Here is a 19,831-nt window from a genome sequence, read left to right on the forward strand (position 1 = left end):
GTAACAGTGTGTGTGAGTGTGCATGCAGTGAGGTGGGTTTGCAGAGCTTTAGGAATCATGAGAAAGCAGCGAAAGAGGGGCCAGGGGAGTCCGGGGTGATATTGGTGTCTGGCATAAGTGGAAGTTTGGGAGTGTACAGGGAAAGTGAAAGCTCCATTAGCTGACATGTTGGATGAAGAGGGTCTCTAACACTGCAGAGGGAGGTGTTGCCTCATTAAAATGGCTTTTAGTTGCAAACACTGCTGATGAATTTTTCAGTTGTGACACTCGAAACTGGTGCCCAGTGATTTGATGGTTCGTTTGAGCGGTGTCCTGAAACACCTTTCACAACAGCAGAAAACTAAACAGTTCTTTGTATCATCATGTGTAAACATGTTTATTATTGTTGCTTTATTGTGAGGAAATTGCCACAAACTGGTTGCTCTTTTACGTCTGATTGCATGACTGCACCGTCAGAACGGTTTATGTTGCACATGTTGAGCAGAAGTCAAACCCACAAAAACAAGCCTGTCTGTCAACATTTACATAAAAACCTCTGGCATCCAAATGTAGTCAAAATAACACATCACAGCATTAGAAATGACTCACATTTCATATGAATGTTAAGTCATTTACAGTTTTCTTTACATCAATTAACAGTTCTTGTGAAACCAGTACAGTGTCTGGACTTGAATGTAGCTACGCCTTAGAAAAGAGACTCGTCTTTTAGAAAAATAGGAACAGAAAAAGGGATGTGTTTAGTGTAGGGATGTGCCCTTTAATATACTTTGGATGTAATTAATGTGTCCTATGTAATCACTACTGTCTTTCCACTTGTTGTTGAATCAGACCTCCAGTATGCAGACTCCTTTATGCACTAAAGTGATGAGAGGAAAATTGTCCATTCTCCAAATGAAGCAAATGCAACGTCCAGTGCAAAAGTGAAGGCAACTGGTTCTAATGTATGGGCTCTGAATGTTGGGATACATGAGGGAACCATTATATGTAATGAATGTATGTAGCTCTGTTTTTGTTATTTTTGGACATGATTATATACAATTTACTAAAAAATATCAGGGTTTTGTTCTGAAAATGACACAAAGCTAACATCATGTTTGAAGACACAAGAGTCTTCATTTAGCGAACTGACCCTGCAAAAATGACAAATGAGCTCTAGCAAGGCTACATTAACTCAGGTAAATTGCTACTGGCAACCAAAATAAGTAAATCAGTCAGCGCCTAACTCGATTTTAGAAAGATGTTTACACTGTTTCTTATCCAGAATGGTTTATTCTGTAGTATTACCACCGATGGCTTTGACACACACGCAGTCTGAACAAGAAAAAAGCTGAAATGAGAAAAATCTAGAAAGCTTGATAAATGTATGATAGCACTCATGACAGGAATAGTGATTGCTAACTAATGACCTTCACTACTTCATCTGTTTAAAATCGTGTATTATCAAATATGCCTCTCTGCATTGCATTAGGAATTTTATGCTCAGCCGACTGGAAATGAAAAGTAACAACAGTAAATGGATATTAGACATTTGGGGAAATTGACATTGGCGTTTGACAAATGAGAGCTTGATGAAGAAAAATATGCCAGCTAGTGCTTCTGTGCTACAGTCTCTTGGTCCTGACAGTCCTGGGCCATACTGTACAGGATAAGATGCAAAATGTTATTACAACGAATAAAACAGCAGCAAAGATCACAACAAACCTGGTACTGGATAGTTAAAACGTGTGAATCAATGTCTTTTTGTTGATATTCAAGCCAGACAATCCAAAGAATTGGTGAATCCTCTATCTCAACGTCATTCCTTATTTTCCTGAGTTCCCCTGTTTGGGAAAAAGGAGAGAACAGGAGAATGGAGGAGAGGAATAGTGATAGTAGAAGCTTACTTACGAAGGGGAAAAAAGTCACCTTGACCTCACTTTCATCTCTGGAGCTGATCCTCTGTCTGGCTGAATTCTCTGTGGAGTTGGCTGTGGAACAGAGAGTGGCTTTATGCTTGCTTACTACAATGTTCCTCATACAAAATCCCATTTCATTTGTCGAGAGGGTTGAGAGAATGGCTTGAAAGGCATGTTCTCTCTTATCTCCACTGATAACATTAGTCTGTAAGTAATTTAGGCCTGATCCATTATATTTTCTTTGTGAAGTGAAGCCAGTGCTCACGATTATTATCTTTAACAAAGGCGAAGTGTTGAAAAATCTGGATAGAGAGTTAAAAAGTCAAATACAAAAGAAGTGTTATGTGGTGCATCCTGCTGAATCCACATGGATCGTGTTTCCAGCTTTTGTTTGCTATCATTTCATCTTGTAATTCCCGCATTCAAATAAGCATATTTCCCATATTTCAATTGAAAGGTGGTTTGGGACTCTGGGAAAGCTTCCCCAGCCAAAACTGGCTGGGGAAGCTGTCAGAAGAGATCGCACAGGTGCTGCAGTGAGAACAGGAGACACTAGTTATGCTGCACAGCAGTGACCTTGGTGGTACTAGGAGTTAAGACATTAGGGTTCAGAAGTACATGTCCCGCTTTCATGGGCAGAGCCCAGTAAAAAACTTCACACCAGTTCGCTCAGTCGTCTCTCCCACACTTTAAGAGGGACAAAACTATTTCCCATGTCTGCTCTGACTGCAGGCCCACTTTACCTTTCAGGTCAACCCCCGCCCAGCCCTCTCAACTCATCTGTTCACTGTCATTCATAATAGAATTATGGCTTTTAGCAGATGGTGGTTTGGGGGAAGATAAATTATTATTCTCTGTATATTTTCACCCCAAAAAAGTCCACAAATATCCTTTTGTCTGCCTTCGTATCATCTTACAGATCCAGAGTAGAGACAGGGATGTTTTTAAAACATGTTTAGGTGCAGGACCAGTTTTTTTTTTTTATCTCAGAGAGGTCTGACACCTGTCTCAACACTTGCCTTGTGCATGGTGGCCATGTGAAAATGGGAAAATGGACCATTACCTTTCTCCCATGTGACGCTTCTGCAGGCTTCCTGAGTGCTCCTTTGGCTTTACAAACCTCTTTGATTTCGATGCAGGTTGTTCAGCCAAAAAAATTACGATAATTTCAAAAAGGCAAGCTATTTTTATGCCAATACACTTCTCTGAATTTACACCCCACATCTGCTACTCCAGATCCATTTAAATAAACACTGAAAGTAAAACACTGTCTGGCACAGATTTCAGTGGTGGAGTGCTCAGAGAAAATAGAGAATGAGGACACTATTAGGAAACATCCTTTTTTTTTTCAGCGACAGAGTTTATAGCTTTTACATTTGTGAGTGTCCTGGCAATGATATTTTATTTGTGATAGTTCTGGGCAGCCTCTGGGAAGTATTGCGAGGGAAAAGTCAGCTCCTCTTCCTGTCCTTAGAAATCTTCATTACTCCTTCCTACCTGTGCATGAAACTGCAGCCCTACAGACCCTCAGTAAAACCCAAGTGTATCTACTCAAAACTTCAAACAGAATCAATGACAAACAGGCTTTCTATTTATTTCGTGGAAACGCAAATGCACAAAAACAATGACTTCTGAGAAAGATTAGAAACAACTGTGCAGAAGATTGTTCCCAGTTCCAACGGGGGACAACATACATTTACTGCTGCAGGAGAAGAGAACCCACTGTGATCCCTGGTTTTGTTGGGTTTCCACAATAATAGCCCTAAGGAGCAGGAAGAGAAGAGGAAACAGACTGGATTCAACATCTGAGGCACATATAGGACAAAATTAAACAGTTTCAGTTGGAAGTTTTAACTTGGAAAAAAAATGTATAAAAGCTAGGGAGTTGCAGTGTGTCTGTCTTTTAAAGGGAGTATTGTAGACTACTGTCCCAAATCAACCCATTCTCAGTCCAAGGATGTCAAAAACTGATGCCTTGTCATGTTCCTTGCTGTCTCATATCAAGGCTAACACCTCTTAGGATTGATATATAAGAAGCATAGGGATGTCATATCACCTTCTCCACCTAAATTCAATTAGGCTGTGACTTTTCCACCCTGTAACAAATCTTTCAATATTGATAAAAAGTGTGATAGACAGCCGCCATCATTCCCAAGGCATCAAGAAGCGACGCACGCGGTGCATCAGTGACACCAATGGCTACCTTCAGTATGAGAAGCATCATTATGTGATGCAACATCTTGCCCAAGCTGCCAAAAGCAAATATATAGTTCATTTGGAGCTGGATTATCTTTCCTTTAAGCATTGAGTTTAGTCTTTGCTAACTCCTGTGAAAATGATCTGGCTCTTTAGTTGTTTAATACACCACATTGACCAGCCAGTCGCCAGCTTTTGCTCTGTTTGCTGTCAGATTTTATTTTATTTGGCTAAAAGCAGCTGCCTTCTATGGCCAAATGCCATTTGTCATTATGAGTCATTTGTTCCATCGTTAATAAAAAAATCTTACATAGAAACTTGATAACTAAAATCCTAAAGCGTTTATAGGAATATGCGTTTTATGTGTCACAGTTAATTTCCACTTCCATACCAAACCTTTCTCCCTTTATCTCACTACTCATGGGTGGCTACGACCTTTTGTTCCTTACTCGTCAGGCCTACTTTAAACTCAGACACTTCTCTATCCATCAGTTGCCCCGTGTCACCATCTACTGTCACCCGGGCAAAAAATAACCCAGGCTTCCTGCCCTGCAGCGTCTCTGTCCACTGGGGCAAAGCAGTGCCACCTGTCAGCCACAACACCGGTCTAAAAAGCCAGGCTCCAGACACAGATGGACAGTCATCACTAGCTCATGTGTTTGCTATCAGGGTTACAGCCGGTTTTGGTGTGGCTGGCTCGCAGACTTCATTGTCATTACCTCATACGTGTATGCTGTCAGCGCTGCCAGCAACAGTATTACATAGACATAAAAGAACAAAGTCTTAGGTCACTTCTTGGATTAAAGACAACATAAGATTAATAATTTCCTAAAGTGCGAATTAAGTGGCTAAAACCTGCATTCATTTACTTACTCAATGACCCCAAATCAAAGGCATCCATGGAAGAAGCCTGGTTTACAATGAGATTTGGCTTCTAGCTGAGATGATTGGTGAAGCCTGAGATGAGAGACTTGAACCAGTGGACGGCTTAATTATCTATCTGCCCACATAAATATTGTACTGCTCCATTGACATTAAGCTTTCCTTCTTAATCGTTAATAGTTGCTTCATTTTAGGTCACAGCAGTAAATTCATACAAGCTGCTAATATCTCATAAACATCTGAAACATAACAAAGGCAAAGCTTTTGTTTTAAGTTTTAGTTTGTGAAAGACTCATTTGAACTTTAACAGTGCATTTTATTTATTTTTTAAATTATTATTTCAAAAGCTCTTACTGTAAATGAGTAAAATGTGATATTTTTTTTCCTCTGAAATGTGGAGTAGAGCTATAAAGTAGACTAAAACGGAAAGAATAGTAGTATAGGTCACTCAAATTATTAATTTTTACAATACTTTAGCAAATGTATATACTTAAGGTACTTTGCACCACTGAATTAGATCTTGCAGCCTGAGTATCGCAGTATATTCATGTTAAAGGCTCCCTCATTATTTCATTACTGAGAATGGAATCACTGAAAATAGGACCCAGTCTAAGGCCGAGGCACACAAATAACATGGTTTTTCAATTTTGAAAAAACAACCAATTGATGGTAAAGTCAGATTTAATATGCACGTACAGCAAGTACTCCCAGTAGAAACTGTGAAGACTCTAAGCATGATATCTGCATCTCAGCACCACGTCACTGACATGTTCTATAACGGATAGTTTTGGACACTTGATGAAGATCAATGTTGAAACTATGATTAAAACATTGTGGATATTTTCAAGGAATATATCACGTTGCACAGCTGAAAATTAATAATAGATTTACCCAAGTAGACTAGACAGGGATGCCCCTGAAGTCTGTAACATCATGACTTCCAGACTGTTTTGAGCTGACTGGGTCTGGTGGACACAGGACAGGATGGAAACCCAAACATTAAACAGGCCAAGACAGAGGTTATGTCAACTGTGGTTATATTATGTAATTTAGAATAGAACGAATTAATGCCTCCCCCCCTCAAAAAAAAATTAATCTTATGATTTTATTATTGTTTTCCTATTTCAAAGACTTCATCTTTCGTGGGCATAGTTTGATATTTTGGGAATTACATGTATTTGTTACATGAGGCTTCAATGTCTGTGGCACAATTTAGCCTGCTCTGCAAGGGTGAAGTAGTTCATTGGGCAGCCTCCTCCTCTGATGTCACCAATTAACACGCCGTAGCTCCTTTGTTTAATCTGTACAAAAACTAGGTCGTAAAAACGACAAATTGTTTTCCTGTTTAAAATTATGATGCCAAGATAAGCTAGTTCATCTGGGGCTGAAAAGGTCAAATTCAGCCATCCCAACAAGAAACAAGACCCATACGAACCTGTTCACACCAAAAGCAAAACAACATCAGTCCAAAAATGAATTAAATGAGAAGGAACATCTTTGATGAATACAGTGATCGAGTTAAGATCTGTGAACAATTTCCTCTAAATGAGTAGCCTGTGGCGTGAGTTGAAGAAACACACACGGTGAAGGCATCCAGCTATTATCTGTGCCCTGCAAGGTCTGTAAAGTTCCTGCCGGTGGATTTGCACTGACTGCATTTTCCTTTGGAGAACATACAGGCTAAATTGTAGGGAACGGACCTAAATGAAACAAGATGACTGTCTGCAAAGTTACAAGATGCAAATAAGGCCTTGAAAAGCTCTAATACTCTCACTGAGTCTTGTCCATTTCTTATCAGTTTGTGTTCATTCCTGTGTGTGGTGTGTTGCAAGTCAAGCGTTTCAGTGCTAAATAACCGTGCCGTCACCAGAGACTCCAGCTGCTTGTCTAATTCCTCTACATTTATTTACAGCATAGAGACAAGGACACTTGAGCTTCACATTTCACAAGGATATATCTGTTAGCCCTGTTGTTCACCCATTTCCCCCATGAGACAGAAATGGCTTCAGTGGCAAGATAAGTAAGGCACATGTTTATGAGCACCAGAGGAGTCCAGCAGTGGGTAAAACAAACCGGGATACTCAAAAGAATATTTTCAGTACATTGGCACAACAGTCGTGCAGCTTTAACCATGCTTGTATCCAGCTCTGATTTATTTGCTGAAGTAGAAATTGGGAGGGCAGAGTTCTGTTGGCAAGTCTTTGTTTTTGAATCAAGGAGTCTGTGTGAAATCTAATACATCAACTCAACTGCTCAGATCAGCACCAGCCCATCACACAATGCCAGAAGCATAGAAATCAGTATTTCATTTCATGAACAGAAAATAAAAAGAAGAAAGAAGAAGTTGTTTAAAAGGTACACTCCACTGAAATCAAATTTAAGAATCTAATACTCCCTGATTAAAGACTGCAAAGGTTGCTCAGACTGACTGATTGACTCAGACAACATTTCCAATGAATTCCTGTGGAAACCCACTTTCAGCAAAATGATGTTCATGCATCAGTTGATTGGTCAGATGCCTTAAAGAGTCTGGGTATGTCTAGCTTTACCTCACAGGAACGTCTTGTAGATGTGATTTATGGCTGTTGTCTCTGAGAAGCAGGACGGTTAAGTGGCGTAACGTTGTACTGTGGCACTACAAAACCTCAGTCATGAGGTCAGGATGGGTGTTTGGGAGACCTGTGTTTAGCGCCAGTTGACTCTCAGTTTTGTTGCCATGACTAAGATCTTTTCCAAAGATTTAGCTGTAGGAAAAACACAGATGTAATAAATAAAAATGAAGATGTCTGAATGTTCAGTTTTAGGTCCTTTGTAGGCTGGTGCACTGTAGTGTTATCAATAAGATCTGTCTAAACGTCTGCTATGGAAATCAGGGGCACCAGACCTAAAATGTCATATGGCTCAATTTGGAAAGCAACTCTCATTTTTTTATTTTTGGCTGAGCAGGTTGCTGGTTGGTGCCGCGCACTTCAGTGCCTCCTCTGACGCCTACAGATGAGAAGGATTTGACTCTCTGAAGAACGATTTTTGGAGGAGAGTTTTAGCTCAATGCAGCCAACATGAAAGGAAATTTATTTAAACAGATAATGCTGAAAAACATTTTGCAGAACGATTAACGTGGTAAGCCTTCTCAACTGTTTTACTCAGATGCAGACGGCCAGTGCTCAGATGTCAGAGAGCACGTGACGAGAGCAACTATCATCTTTTTAACAGTTCGGGTCAAAAGCAAATCTTTTGAGAATGTTGGTGTGAAAAGGTGCTCCCCTTCTTTCCATGCTGTTCTGTGCTCATCATCATATTCCTTCACACAGTCCAGGTCAACAGGACACCGTCTACATAATAGACCCAGGGTCAAAGAGACACCTGCTGCCAAGACGCGGAGCCGTATAACTGACAGGCGTTAACACTCCTGTAACTACACTGCTAAGCTGTGTTAAATACGCTGCACTGCATTAGGCTACCCTGCTGCCCATACCTGACTTCATCAAAACCCATCTGCAGGCCTTGATTAGCACTCCCATCTCCTTCCCCCTCTTCCTCATCTCATTTCACACTAAACAAAGTCGCTGCAGGGTCCGATGGCTGGAGCCCCCTCTCTCTTATCACCTCACAGTCAGAGCTGCTGGCTCGGTTGATGAACTTGGTTGGAAGGAATCTGCAGGATGCTCCACTTGACTGAGCAGAGCTAATGAGTCAGAAAATCCTACAACCAGGGCTTCAGGGTTCACCATGGCCATCAGGGGAAACAGGTAGTTCAAGCATATAGGAGAGAGGACGAGGTGTGTTTCATGAAGAGCGCTTTGCAGGAGAGCAAACTCAGAGCTGGAGAGATTAAACACTACAAGGACTCCAAGGAGGAGAAGGCGTAGGAGGAGAAGAAGTGTGTACGCAGCAGGGATTACCCTGCTTTGATCTATAAACCATGTCTTTACCAGGGAGGCTGGGGGACCTTTCCACTCAGCCAGGTGCACTCTGTTCATCAAGCTGCTGCCAACCCCCCCACCAAGCTGCCCCCAAGGTGTGAAATGTGCCCCCAATCCCTTTCCTACACGCCCCATCACACAGCAGACCTACAGCAGGAGAAGGACTGGCACAGGAACAGACAGCACAGAAAGCAGCGCCAAAGCCTTCAGCTATTCCTATAATGTCGGTATCTGACCATCACAGAAGCAGAAGAAGTATTTGTTCAGAGAAACGGTTTAACATTTTGTGAAATGAACCTATTTACTTTCTTGAGAGTTAGAGTTAGATGAGAGGACTGACACTGCTCTCATGGTTGCACGTTTAATATGGAGCTTCAGCCAGCAGGCGATTGGCTTTGTTTAGCAGAAAAGCAGGAAAGCACAGCAAAGCAGCTGGGCTGGCTCTGTCCAAAGGTAATAAAATCTGTCTACCAGCACTTCTAAAGCTCTCTAATTAATACATTATATCCCTATTTAAAAAATCAGTGCACAAACTGAAGCATAAAAATGACAAGCTATCGTTTGAGATTTATGTTTGTTTGAGGGAGCAGCTTCTTGAATTCTGCCACTGGGAGGTTGCAGAGCTGGCTAAGCTGGCTGTAGCTGTACGCTTAATGGACAAATAATCATTTATCCGTGGTCTCATCTAACAAGAAAAGTACACTTCCCAGTCAGCAACCTGTTAATCTTTCATGTCTTTATTGAGAACAACCATAAAAACCTCACAATGCTAGTGGAAAAAGTATATGAACCCCCAGCAGCAATGACCTCAACCAGCCGCTTCCTGTAGCTGTGGATCAGACCCGCACATTGTTCAGGAGGAATTTTAGCCCATTCTTCCTGCACAATTGCTTTAGCTCCGTCATATTGTTTCAATGTCTCATGTCTGTGGCTTTCTTCAAGTCAAGCCACTCTGACGTACAGACATTCTCACATTTTGCTGAGAAATATTTTGATGTACTTGGGAATTCATCTTCCCCTCAATCACTGCAAGCTGGCCAGGCCCTGGCGCAGCAAAGCAGGCCCAAATCATGATGATTCCTCCACCATACCTTACGAAATGTAGTGCTGATCGTTCTTTCCAAATAGTTAATATAATTTCAGTTTTTGACCTAATAGGACATCTTCATACTAATGTGCATGGTTTCCTACAATATAGCACAACATATTGAGAAATGTTACAAAACAATAAGATGATCATCACAATGGCTAACGTTCCAGGTTGTTGATTAATAGTCCTCCAACTTCCACCAATCACATTATTCCCTCCCTCGTGTTGATGTTGCACAGCTTTGTGCACAACACAAGTATGCTTTTTGTTAAACATGGTGTGCAGTAATGCAATAGACCCTGATAAAATGTGTTGTGGTAAAGAATTGACGAAGCCAGTGGGAGAAGATTTCACCTCTTGTTAAAGGGAAAATCCCTTTCTCATGTGGCACTCATGTACAGTGATTCATTAGATTTGTCACTTGAGGACATATTTTTATGCCTTAGCTTATGGATTAGTAGGTTCAAACGTGCAAAAATGTTACAAACACTTCAGGCATTGTCAAATTAACCATAAAATTTTGAAAGAAATAAGGAGCAGTGGTGGGAAAGTGACAAGTACAGGATTTGCATCAGGGGCTTGGCTTTAATCTGTCTGTTCCTCACATCCTTTCTCATGGAGCATAGCAATGTTTGCTCATTATCAAACTATTTTTGATCCCCCATCCTGCTCTCCTGTTTTGTAGACATGATTGGCAGAAAGAACTGAATGGGGCTTATTCGAATTATGCGTTCGAAAAGTAGATGTTGCTGGCCCCGGCTCAAAGCATTCTTCCATGACATGTGCAGAACATACAGGCGGGGAGGTTCTTCACGTAGTGACCAATCTGTTCTGCAGACAGCCTTGAATCTTCTCCACAAGATCATTGAAGCATGCTTGTCTGTCTCTGTTTATTTCTGTGCCCTTCAGGTATTGTGTAATTCCCTTTTGTCTGCTAAGAATAGACAAGAGTCAACCAGTAATTGATCTTGTTTAAGCAAATTTTGGCTTATGAGTGGGGGCTGTCTTACTCCTGTCAGTTGAAAGCAAAGACGTCAGGGTTTTCTCTCAGTGTAGCTTCCAACAAAACATCTTAACACTATTTTTAAAGAATATCTGCATCTGGAAGAGTAAAAGAAATACTACAGTCACATGTTTTCAGACAAACTCAAAGCCACATTACTGGAAACCTAACAACTTTACTGGGAAAATAGATATCCAAAAGCCAAAATATGCAAATGTGGACTACCCTACAGCCTGCAAACAGATTGTCTGACAATATGGATTTAAGGAAGTGATGGCACCGCTACAACATAAAAGCACCGACATGACCCACAACTGAGAATTTTCTAGATAAATCAACAAGCTGTCAGTGCAGTCAAAATATTAAATGTTTCAGACAGTGAGGTTAACATGGATTTTTCCGCTCTGCAGTTTGTTTTTACATAGCTGGACATGGACACAGTGAAATTCATAATCAAAAACTGTCAGTGTGGTTACCTCATATAGCATCATTCTTTGTGACTTTATGTGTTAAGCCTTGGAGCAGTGAAAAAAACATGACCTGCTGCACACAATTTCTACAAACTCACGAACTGCCCCTCTCAAATTTTTGTTTTTGTATGAATGAACATCTCAGAGTACAGCTGAGAGTGTGAGTGGCGTGGTGTTGTTGAGCAGGGAGAGCGGCAAAAATCAAAGCATCAGGAAGGGCATGGGGTTGAGTGTGCTGTGTGTGCTTAGCCCACAGCCATCCACGCTGCAGGACACCGTGGAACATGTGATGGGGATGATCACCCACCCCTGCCCATACCATACCTCACCCCACTCACCCACAAACTGTCCTTTTGACCCAGATCTCCCACACCTTCATCACAGCAACGCACTTTTCTTTTTCTCTCTCCCTGCTCCCCCACCCTACCCGTCTCTCTCTCTCTCTCTCTCTCTCTTTCGCACTTTCTCTCCTCTTGCCACATCAGTTGGATCCCATTCCGGCCTCCAGCCACGAGCCCCAACAGGCCGCGGTGCAAACAGAGCCTCGAGTTAACGTAATGAGCCAAAGAATGCCACCTCTCAGGTTTGAAATCTGACTGAGTGTTAAGTGACCAGAGAAAACACAGCGGTGAAGTGTATGTGTGCATGTGTCTGTGTGGCATACACAGCTAAAAACAGAAAGGACTGAATGCAAAGAACAGTAGACTGGAGGAAGGAAGTAGGAAAAAGTTAATAAAGCTGAAGATGGAAGGTTGTTCAGATTTTATTAATCTATGTACAGTCAGCATGTATAAATATAAAAATGCATGTTTCAACATGAATCTTCCCTCTGGACTTCCAACTTAAACAGCTGCGACTTTTTTTTTCTCTCTCTCAGGAAAATAAAAAGGGGGGGGGGGGAGACGAGTCATGACACCACACGTTATTTCCACCTAAGTCTTTTTTCAAGTAATGATATCAGTGATGGATTCAAATGGAAAGAGGGATGGAAAAAGATGAAAGGAGAGATGATAGATATGTATCGAGTAATGCTGGAAGAGGAGGTGAGCATGAATGTTTAATTTCCACAGGTGCTGCTTTGACAGTTGAGGTTGATCTTTTTATGTTTTGTCTTGTTCAGCAGCATAATGTTATATAATAGGCGCACGTTGTGTATGACTGTAAGTCAAATGTTCCTGCTGCATGATATTTAAATGTCCTATGATGCTTTCATGACTAAAAAATGCCTGTTTGACCATTAGCCTGGCTATAAACAAAAACACACAGCAAAGATGGCATAAATAATTCTTGCATTACTCAATTCACTCTGTTATGACAAGTTCTGTTTCTAAGGCTTCACAATGTAGATAGATGAAGACAAAAAGAGTCATTTGAACCATGAGACAACTGAAGGATTGGTGATAACATCTAGTATTTGTGTCACAGTCAGCAATGTCAGAAGTGCACGCACACAACAGCAATGTCGACTTTGACTTAACTTTTATGTCCCCAATGGGAAATTTGTTCTGCAGCTGGGTAAAACATAAAACAGACACAGACAATAACACAAGATACATAAAAAACTACAGTATGTCATGCACAAAATGGTGGAAGAAATACTCAGATCCTTTACTTAAGAAAAAGCATAAAGATTGGCTTTATATTGTAATAATACTAAAAGTTCACTTAAGTACAAGTACAAAAGTAAAATACAGCACTGAATCATTGTAATGTTGCTTCTGATCATTTTAATCATGTTTTATAGTATCAGGGCATTTTGTGAAGTTCCTCTAGGGATTTATAAAGTCTCATATTATTCTATGATATATCTAAGTTACTGTAGTGGAGTGAGAAGTCTAACCCCCCCAATACCTGCAAAATGTAATGAAGTAGTAGTAGAAAGTAGCAGAAAATGGAAATACTCAAGCAAAGTAAATACCTTCCCACCACTAAATACTCACGTAATCATTTACATGTGTTTTCCACTCAAAAGAGACTTGTTTCCTGGAATAAATTAGCCACGCTAAAACTTGTTTTTATTTCAATTGTCAAATCAGCGCTATCATATGACCTAATTTTGCTTTATCAGTGCATTTTAGTTTGGATCTCCCATTTCTGTCAGCAAGGCATTAAACAGAAACCCGTCATAAATGTGTTGATGGGTTATATGAGGACTGATAAACTGATTTATTTTCAAGGAGCAGAACAAGCTTCACAGTGATGTGTCTGTTTTCCTCATTAACTGTTTTAAGGTCACTATTTTACCTTGTGTCATCCCAGTAGAATTAACACAGCTTGAAGTCAAAGGTCATTTCAGTCACTTCACTTCATCAGCCAGAGGTTTATTGAGTTGCACCTTTAACTGTTTAAACTCTTAGAAAGTTAAATAAAAAGTATACAGGCTCACCTTATTAACGCTGTAAATAAGGATGTGTCGATGAAAAGAGACAAGAGATATGATGGATAAAGACTAAACCTGGTGAAAACAACTAAGCCTGCAAGACAATAAGAAGACGTCCAGCCGGCATTGTTGCATGTTGGTGAAATAAAAAGAACAAAAACTTCCATCTGGGTTTTATGAGTATCATAACATCAACAACCCACTTTTTTATTCTGCAGGTGTCTTGGATGATGACTGTGGGTTTAATTAAGTTAAATGTAAACAGGACCTCTATAATTAAGATCTCAAATGCTCAAACTCATCCAGTGTGCCTTCAAGAGAGAGAGCACACAGGTGCTACAATGGAAACATCAAGCAAACAAACAGATAACATCTGATGTCCAGTGTAACAGGGATTATTTGTTGTAAAGGCGCTAGTTTGCTCAGATAAGTGCATCTCTCTCTTGTTAATTATAGGAAAGTAAAAAAGAGACAGAGAGAAGCATCTGCCCACTGCTCTTCTGCTAAAACTAATTAAATCACGCTGTCATGTATGTCATGCAGACATACATGTGTCCTGACTTGTGTTAAGCCTATGGATAAAATAAAGACATCCAAGGTATTATGAATGGCTAGATTAAACAGAGATGTAGATAGGTGTGGCTTTTCACCTCCATGGGGAATTTCTCACATCACGATCAGCCTCTGTAGAGACTGGAGGCAAAAATGAAAGCCAGAGGAAGGGGCAATTCCTTTTTCAGATTCTTTGCATCCAAGTACATGCACTGGCCCAAAGCCAGTTTCATGATTAGAAAAACAAGAGGAAGAGGAGTCTCTTGCTGTCCAGGTAGTATGTTAGATGTAGTAGGAAAAACATTATAAAGTACTTTTCCTGTAGCTCAACAGTGAAGCTGACAGAGGAAACATTTTCTTGATGTGCCATATCCTGTTTAGTGAAGACTGGGCTTGGAGCAAGTGAAATTATTAAAGCACATTTAATCATTTTTTATTTATTTTTCTAAAAGTAAATATTTAATGTCAAAGAACAAATTGCAATTACTTACGTCTAGTGTTTAGTTTTAAGTGTCTCAGTGACTCAGTGACATTTTGTAATCCACACAGACAGGTCAGTATAAAACCAGAGATGAACATCATGTTCTTTTTCCAGGACTTAGAACAACTATATGTCAGTGCTCTGTTAGACTCAGGTGAGCACAGCTGTGAAATAAATACCATCATATTTCAATGCAATTCACCTCCCTCACAAACTTTAAATTGAGCTTATTTGGTGCAAGACTCTGCAAGAAGTCTGGATCTGGATCGCCTTACAACACAGGCTGAAAGAGACAATACTGTCAAAGATAAAACAGCTTAAAATATAACACAGATATAAGTTACACGCAATTACTATGTAAGTAACATAAAGCCTGTCAAAAATGGGAATATCTGCGTATATCACCTTCCAGGCTTTGGCTGGTTCATAAGTTACAACTTGACACAGTGTCATCATTTGCCATCAAATGCATTAGTGCAAAAACACCACTGGGCCTAAATGGGGGTTGTAACAGCATGATATATATCCCAACAGTCACACACACGCATGTCACTGTGTTTTATGCTACAAGACCTTTTTTTTTTAAATGCTTCTGTTTGCAGAAAGGTGAAATCAACTGTCAGCATTCAATGTACAGAAACCACCTGATTTTAATTGAACCAGTGACTGACTGCAGTTGGTGTTAGATGAGAGGAGGAAGAGAAAGAGGTGAAGATAAATCCCAGGACGAAGGAGCAGAATAACAACGAGGAAGACGCTCTTTAGCCTCATAGTGAAAAAATGCCAATTATTTCCTTTACATGAACTTTTACCTTTAGAATGTGTTCAGGCTGGACCCCCCCCTGCCTGTAAATCTTTGCAAACTGACCTTCAGTTCACCTAAAAACTCAAGACACCTCATTCAAAGGATCTGCATTGTTATCACTGAGCGTAAAGGGTGGGTGAGAGAGAAGAAGGGGAAAATAGAGAGAAATATTTGTAACTTTAGTTGGTGTTTGGACGTGCACAGGGCAAAGGCTGCAACCTTTACCTGATTACAAAAAAAAAAAAACAACTTGTCAGACTGGTTTAGGAACAGCTAGTCATCATCAGAAGACCTGATGTGGTTGGACGGAGAAGAAGGTCTGAACTTTAGGTGTTATGTGGGCTGAATGTCTGTTAGGAGGCTTAGGATATGTGGTGATACGTTTAATGAGAGCAGACTGTTACTCTCAGTGTGGAGAGACATATTTACTTACAGCTATAGTCAAGACTTCAGGGATTGTTTATATAGATACAGTGGAAAGTAATGAGTGGACAATGGTTTGGTGAATGTCACTTCCAGTTCAGTTCCTCGCTGCTTTTTTTTTTTAGTCGGTCTCATTGGTGTGACTACACTACACTCTAGTGGTCAACAAATGTTAAAGCCTTTGCTTGCTTGTTTTTTCTGTTCATCCTGTTGTTGCACAGTGAAGCACACACTGGTGATCCTACTGTACATCGACAAGTGAAGGCAACAACTAAGATGCAAGATAAAGAGATGTATAATGCATATCACACATATGCAAATAAGTCTGTGTGTGCATGCATTATCAGAGATACAACAGCTTTAGAGCCTGTAACAGTGGAAAAAAGGTGGATATAGTTAGTATTATATATAGTTTATTTATTTTTTATTTATTTTTTATTACGTATAACATATTATATATGTTAACTCGTAATAGTGTATATAGTTGTAGATTCTCGTAAAATGTTTATTACTTTTGTATTTTTGCACACCCTCTCATTCTTTTTGCACATTGCTGTTGTTCTTTTTGCACTGACCTGCTGTAGCAATTGAATTTCCCCAATGTGGGATCAATAAAGAATATCTTATCTTATCTTATCTTATTATTGTGACTGTTAGTTTTGTGCTTTGACATATTAATCATTCTGTATAGTCACTGTCAAAGCTGTTATGTACAAGTTCCTAACTAACTTAACTAATATATCATTGATGTGTTAATAGCAAAAGAGTATTAGTCATTTGCTTCTATTTCAAATAAAAGAAAAATACTCACAAAGACAACTTAACTGGGACATGGTGAGGCTGCACAGACTATTTAAAATCAGTTTGTAGATTATTTAAGTAACAGGAGAATCAGATGTTTGTGGAAGAATGATCATAAATCATCCAGTACAAATGAGTGCATTAGTAACAGATCATAAATAAAAGGAAATTATGTAGAAATCCTTATGTATAATTATACAAGGATTCGTTTTTACACGGGTTGCTCCTTTAACCAAGCGGCTTTGCGACAGTCGTCACGACAGTTTCGCGCTTTACGACTGTTTTGGAGGCTGATTCAAAATGGAGTCGAGCCTGGAGCTCCTGAACTTAACCGAGTCCGGCTCCTCAGCTCTAATTTAACGTTTCGTCCGCTTTTACGTCCACTGGTTGCTGCTAAATTAGAAAATCAATAACTCAAACAAGATGTCAGAAGAAAAGAAGTCCGGCTCTTTGGGTTTCTTTTCGAGTTACGACGACTTGAGCGACAGCAGCAACGACAGCGACTCGGACGAGGAGGGACAGAGTCGGAAGAAGACACCGGGTAAAGATGCTCCGGGGACCGGGGCTCAGTCCTCCCAACTCGGGACCAAACGAGCCGCCGGTGGAGCTCCGTTACCCAGACCTGACGAGCTGTTCAGCTCCGTGTCCAAACCCGCGTTTCTCTACAACCCACTGAATAAACAGATAGACTGGGATAGTCTGACTGTTAAAGCCCCCGAAGAGGTAAAAATCCACACATACGATATATTAAAGTACTTCAGCTGGTAAAGTTACACAAATACCCATGTACACACCCAATTTACTGTTTTATTATTATATCAGAAACCAACCAGGGCTGTAGAAATGAATATTTGATGAATATTAAATGAATTAAGGTAAATGTGTCACTGGCACCAGCTTATGTGAGAGTAAATGATGGCACATGTGACTATTTTATTTCTGCTATAAGCTTATAACTGACAATAAAACATTAAAACCCCTAATAACGATATTTGATTGACATGTGATTTGTTGGTGAATCATTTCCAAATGTATATAAATACATATATTGATAAATATAAGATCATAAGATGGATGGATTTAGATGTGTAATTTAGCACATTTTTTAAACCTTTCCTTTGTTGCTTCATTATTAAAGTCAGTTCTCCAATTGTATTCTTTTTTCATTATTACCTGAAGCCCGTCAGAGAGTTTAAGCCGTGGAAGACAAACGCTGTCCCCCCTCCAGAGAGCTATGCTTCAGAACCAGAGAAGAAGAAGGGACCTCCTCCAGGCATGGACATGGCTATAAAGTGGTCCAGTGTGTATGAGGACAATGGGGAAGATGCCCCACAACCTTACACTGGGAAGGCCCAGTTCCTACCCGCAGAGGAGCAACTGTGTGACTCAGGTTGGTGAAATGTGCCAGATTGAGCATTCTTTAGAGTCCCTTAGTTTGTTAGATAGAAACTTTATTGACGACATTGTGGAAAATTATTTTTGTCTTCACCACATACTTAAAATTGCGTCAAGTGCAACATTGCAGGCCATACAAAAAAACAAGCAAAAAAATGCTTTAATATACATACACATATACAAATATATTATATGTGGTTGTATGAATATAATAAATGTAAAGATATACTACAGCTTAAATCAAGATAAACCCAAGAGGCTACATCAAAACAAAATGTGAATAGTCTAATGTTGACTAAATCAATAATCACTATTTTCTGCTGTCCCTCCACTTCCCTAAAATTCCTAAACCAACTACTACCACTCCTCTGGTGATCAGATGAAGAGTCTGACAAGCCAGGTCTGTCTGCCAAAAAACGTCGGGTGGAAACTTTCCAGCAGAAGGAGAAAAGGAAGAGGGACTTGGGACAAGCCACCTCTGACAAGAATTTTGTTGAGGAGGAGAAAAGGATCCTCAGGCAAAAGATTGAGTGAGGCTCAAACTTCCTGTAACAAAGATTTAGTGTATAATTAAATTTTATGTCAGTCAAGAACTTTCATGGACATTAGCACAATGCTCAAGCAGATTGTATGCTGCAAACACACACAACCATTTTACCTATTCAGGTGTGTAGTAATAATATACACTGCCCGTCCCAAAAAAATGTCACCACCTGGATTTAACTAAGCAAATGGGTAAGAGCCTCCCATTGGATAAATACTGCATGGATGATTATTTTTCAACTGGCAACAAGTTTTTTAACCCTTAATGATGCAGTAAGTAGCTTCTCATATATTGAAAAACATCCTGTGGTCGTGGAAAAGATGTTAATCTGTTTCAGAAGCATAAAATTATTGGCTCTAATCAAGCAAAGAAAACATCTACAGAGATTGATGAAACTAAACTAAAACTGGAACTGTCCAATGGAAGAAGGTCATGTACTCTGATGAGTCCAGATTTACCCTGTTCCAGAGTGATGGGGTAAGAAGAGAGGTGGGTGAAGTGATGCACCCATAATGCCAGCAACGTTATGAGTGCAAAGAATGAGGTCAGCTGACTACCTGAATATACTGAATGACCAGGTTATTACAACAATGGATTTTTTTCCCTGTGGTGTCACGAGCATATTCCAAGATGACAATACCAGGATTCACCGGGCTCAAATTGTGAAAGAGTGAATTAGGCAGCATGACACATTATTTTCACACTTAGATTGGCCTCCACGGAGTCCAGACTTTAACCCCATGGAGAATCTTTGGGATGTGCTGGAGAAGACTTTGCAGAGTGGTCTGTCTCCCATCATAATACAAAATCTTAGTGAAAAAGTTATTTTAATTTAAAACGTAAACTCTGGACGTTCGTGATTTTTTTTTTGATGGGCAGTGTATATTTCTTTTGTTATCAAATGACCTTCACTGACTTGAAACAAAACACTTTACATCTGAGAACCCTGATTCTAGAAATCCCTTCTATCTATTTTACAAGGTCAAGGGGA

At 40.0% G+C, this 19,831-nt stretch overlaps 1 protein-coding gene across 1 annotated transcript; it reads left to right on the forward strand.

The window, feature by feature from the left end:
* The first annotated feature begins 17,197 nt into the window (after window positions 1–17,197).
* Window positions 17,198–19,228, forward strand: c4h1orf52 (chromosome 4 C1orf52 homolog). The gene is made up of 3 exons (XM_026345865.2): window positions 17,198–17,624; window positions 18,081–18,291; window positions 18,676–19,228. Exons 1-3 carry the CDS (start codon window positions 17,325–17,327, stop codon window positions 18,828–18,830), a joined length of 666 nt encoding a protein of 221 aa, XP_026201650.1. The 5' UTR covers window positions 17,198–17,324; the 3' UTR covers window positions 18,831–19,228.
* Window positions 19,229–19,831: the final 603 nt, after the last annotated feature.

Source organism: Anabas testudineus, chromosome 4 (assembly GCF_900324465.2).
Source record: "Anabas testudineus chromosome 4, fAnaTes1.2, whole genome shotgun sequence".
NCBI classification, from domain to species: domain Eukaryota; kingdom Metazoa; phylum Chordata; class Actinopteri; order Anabantiformes; family Anabantidae; genus Anabas; species Anabas testudineus.

Excerpts from the sequence above, each read along its gene's own strand:
- c4h1orf52 (XM_026345865.2), top strand. The coding sequence starts at position 17,325 with ATGTCAGAAGAAAAGAAGTCCGGCTCTTTGGGTTTCTTTTCGAGTTAC. Across the intron at positions 17,625-18,080 it reads CTGTTAAAGCCCCCGAAGAG|CCCGTCAGAGAGTTTAAGCC; the intron begins GTAAAAATCCAC and ends TATTACCTGAAG. Across the intron at positions 18,292-18,675 it reads GGAGCAACTGTGTGACTCAG|ATGAAGAGTCTGACAAGCCA; the intron begins GTTGGTGAAATG and ends TCTGGTGATCAG.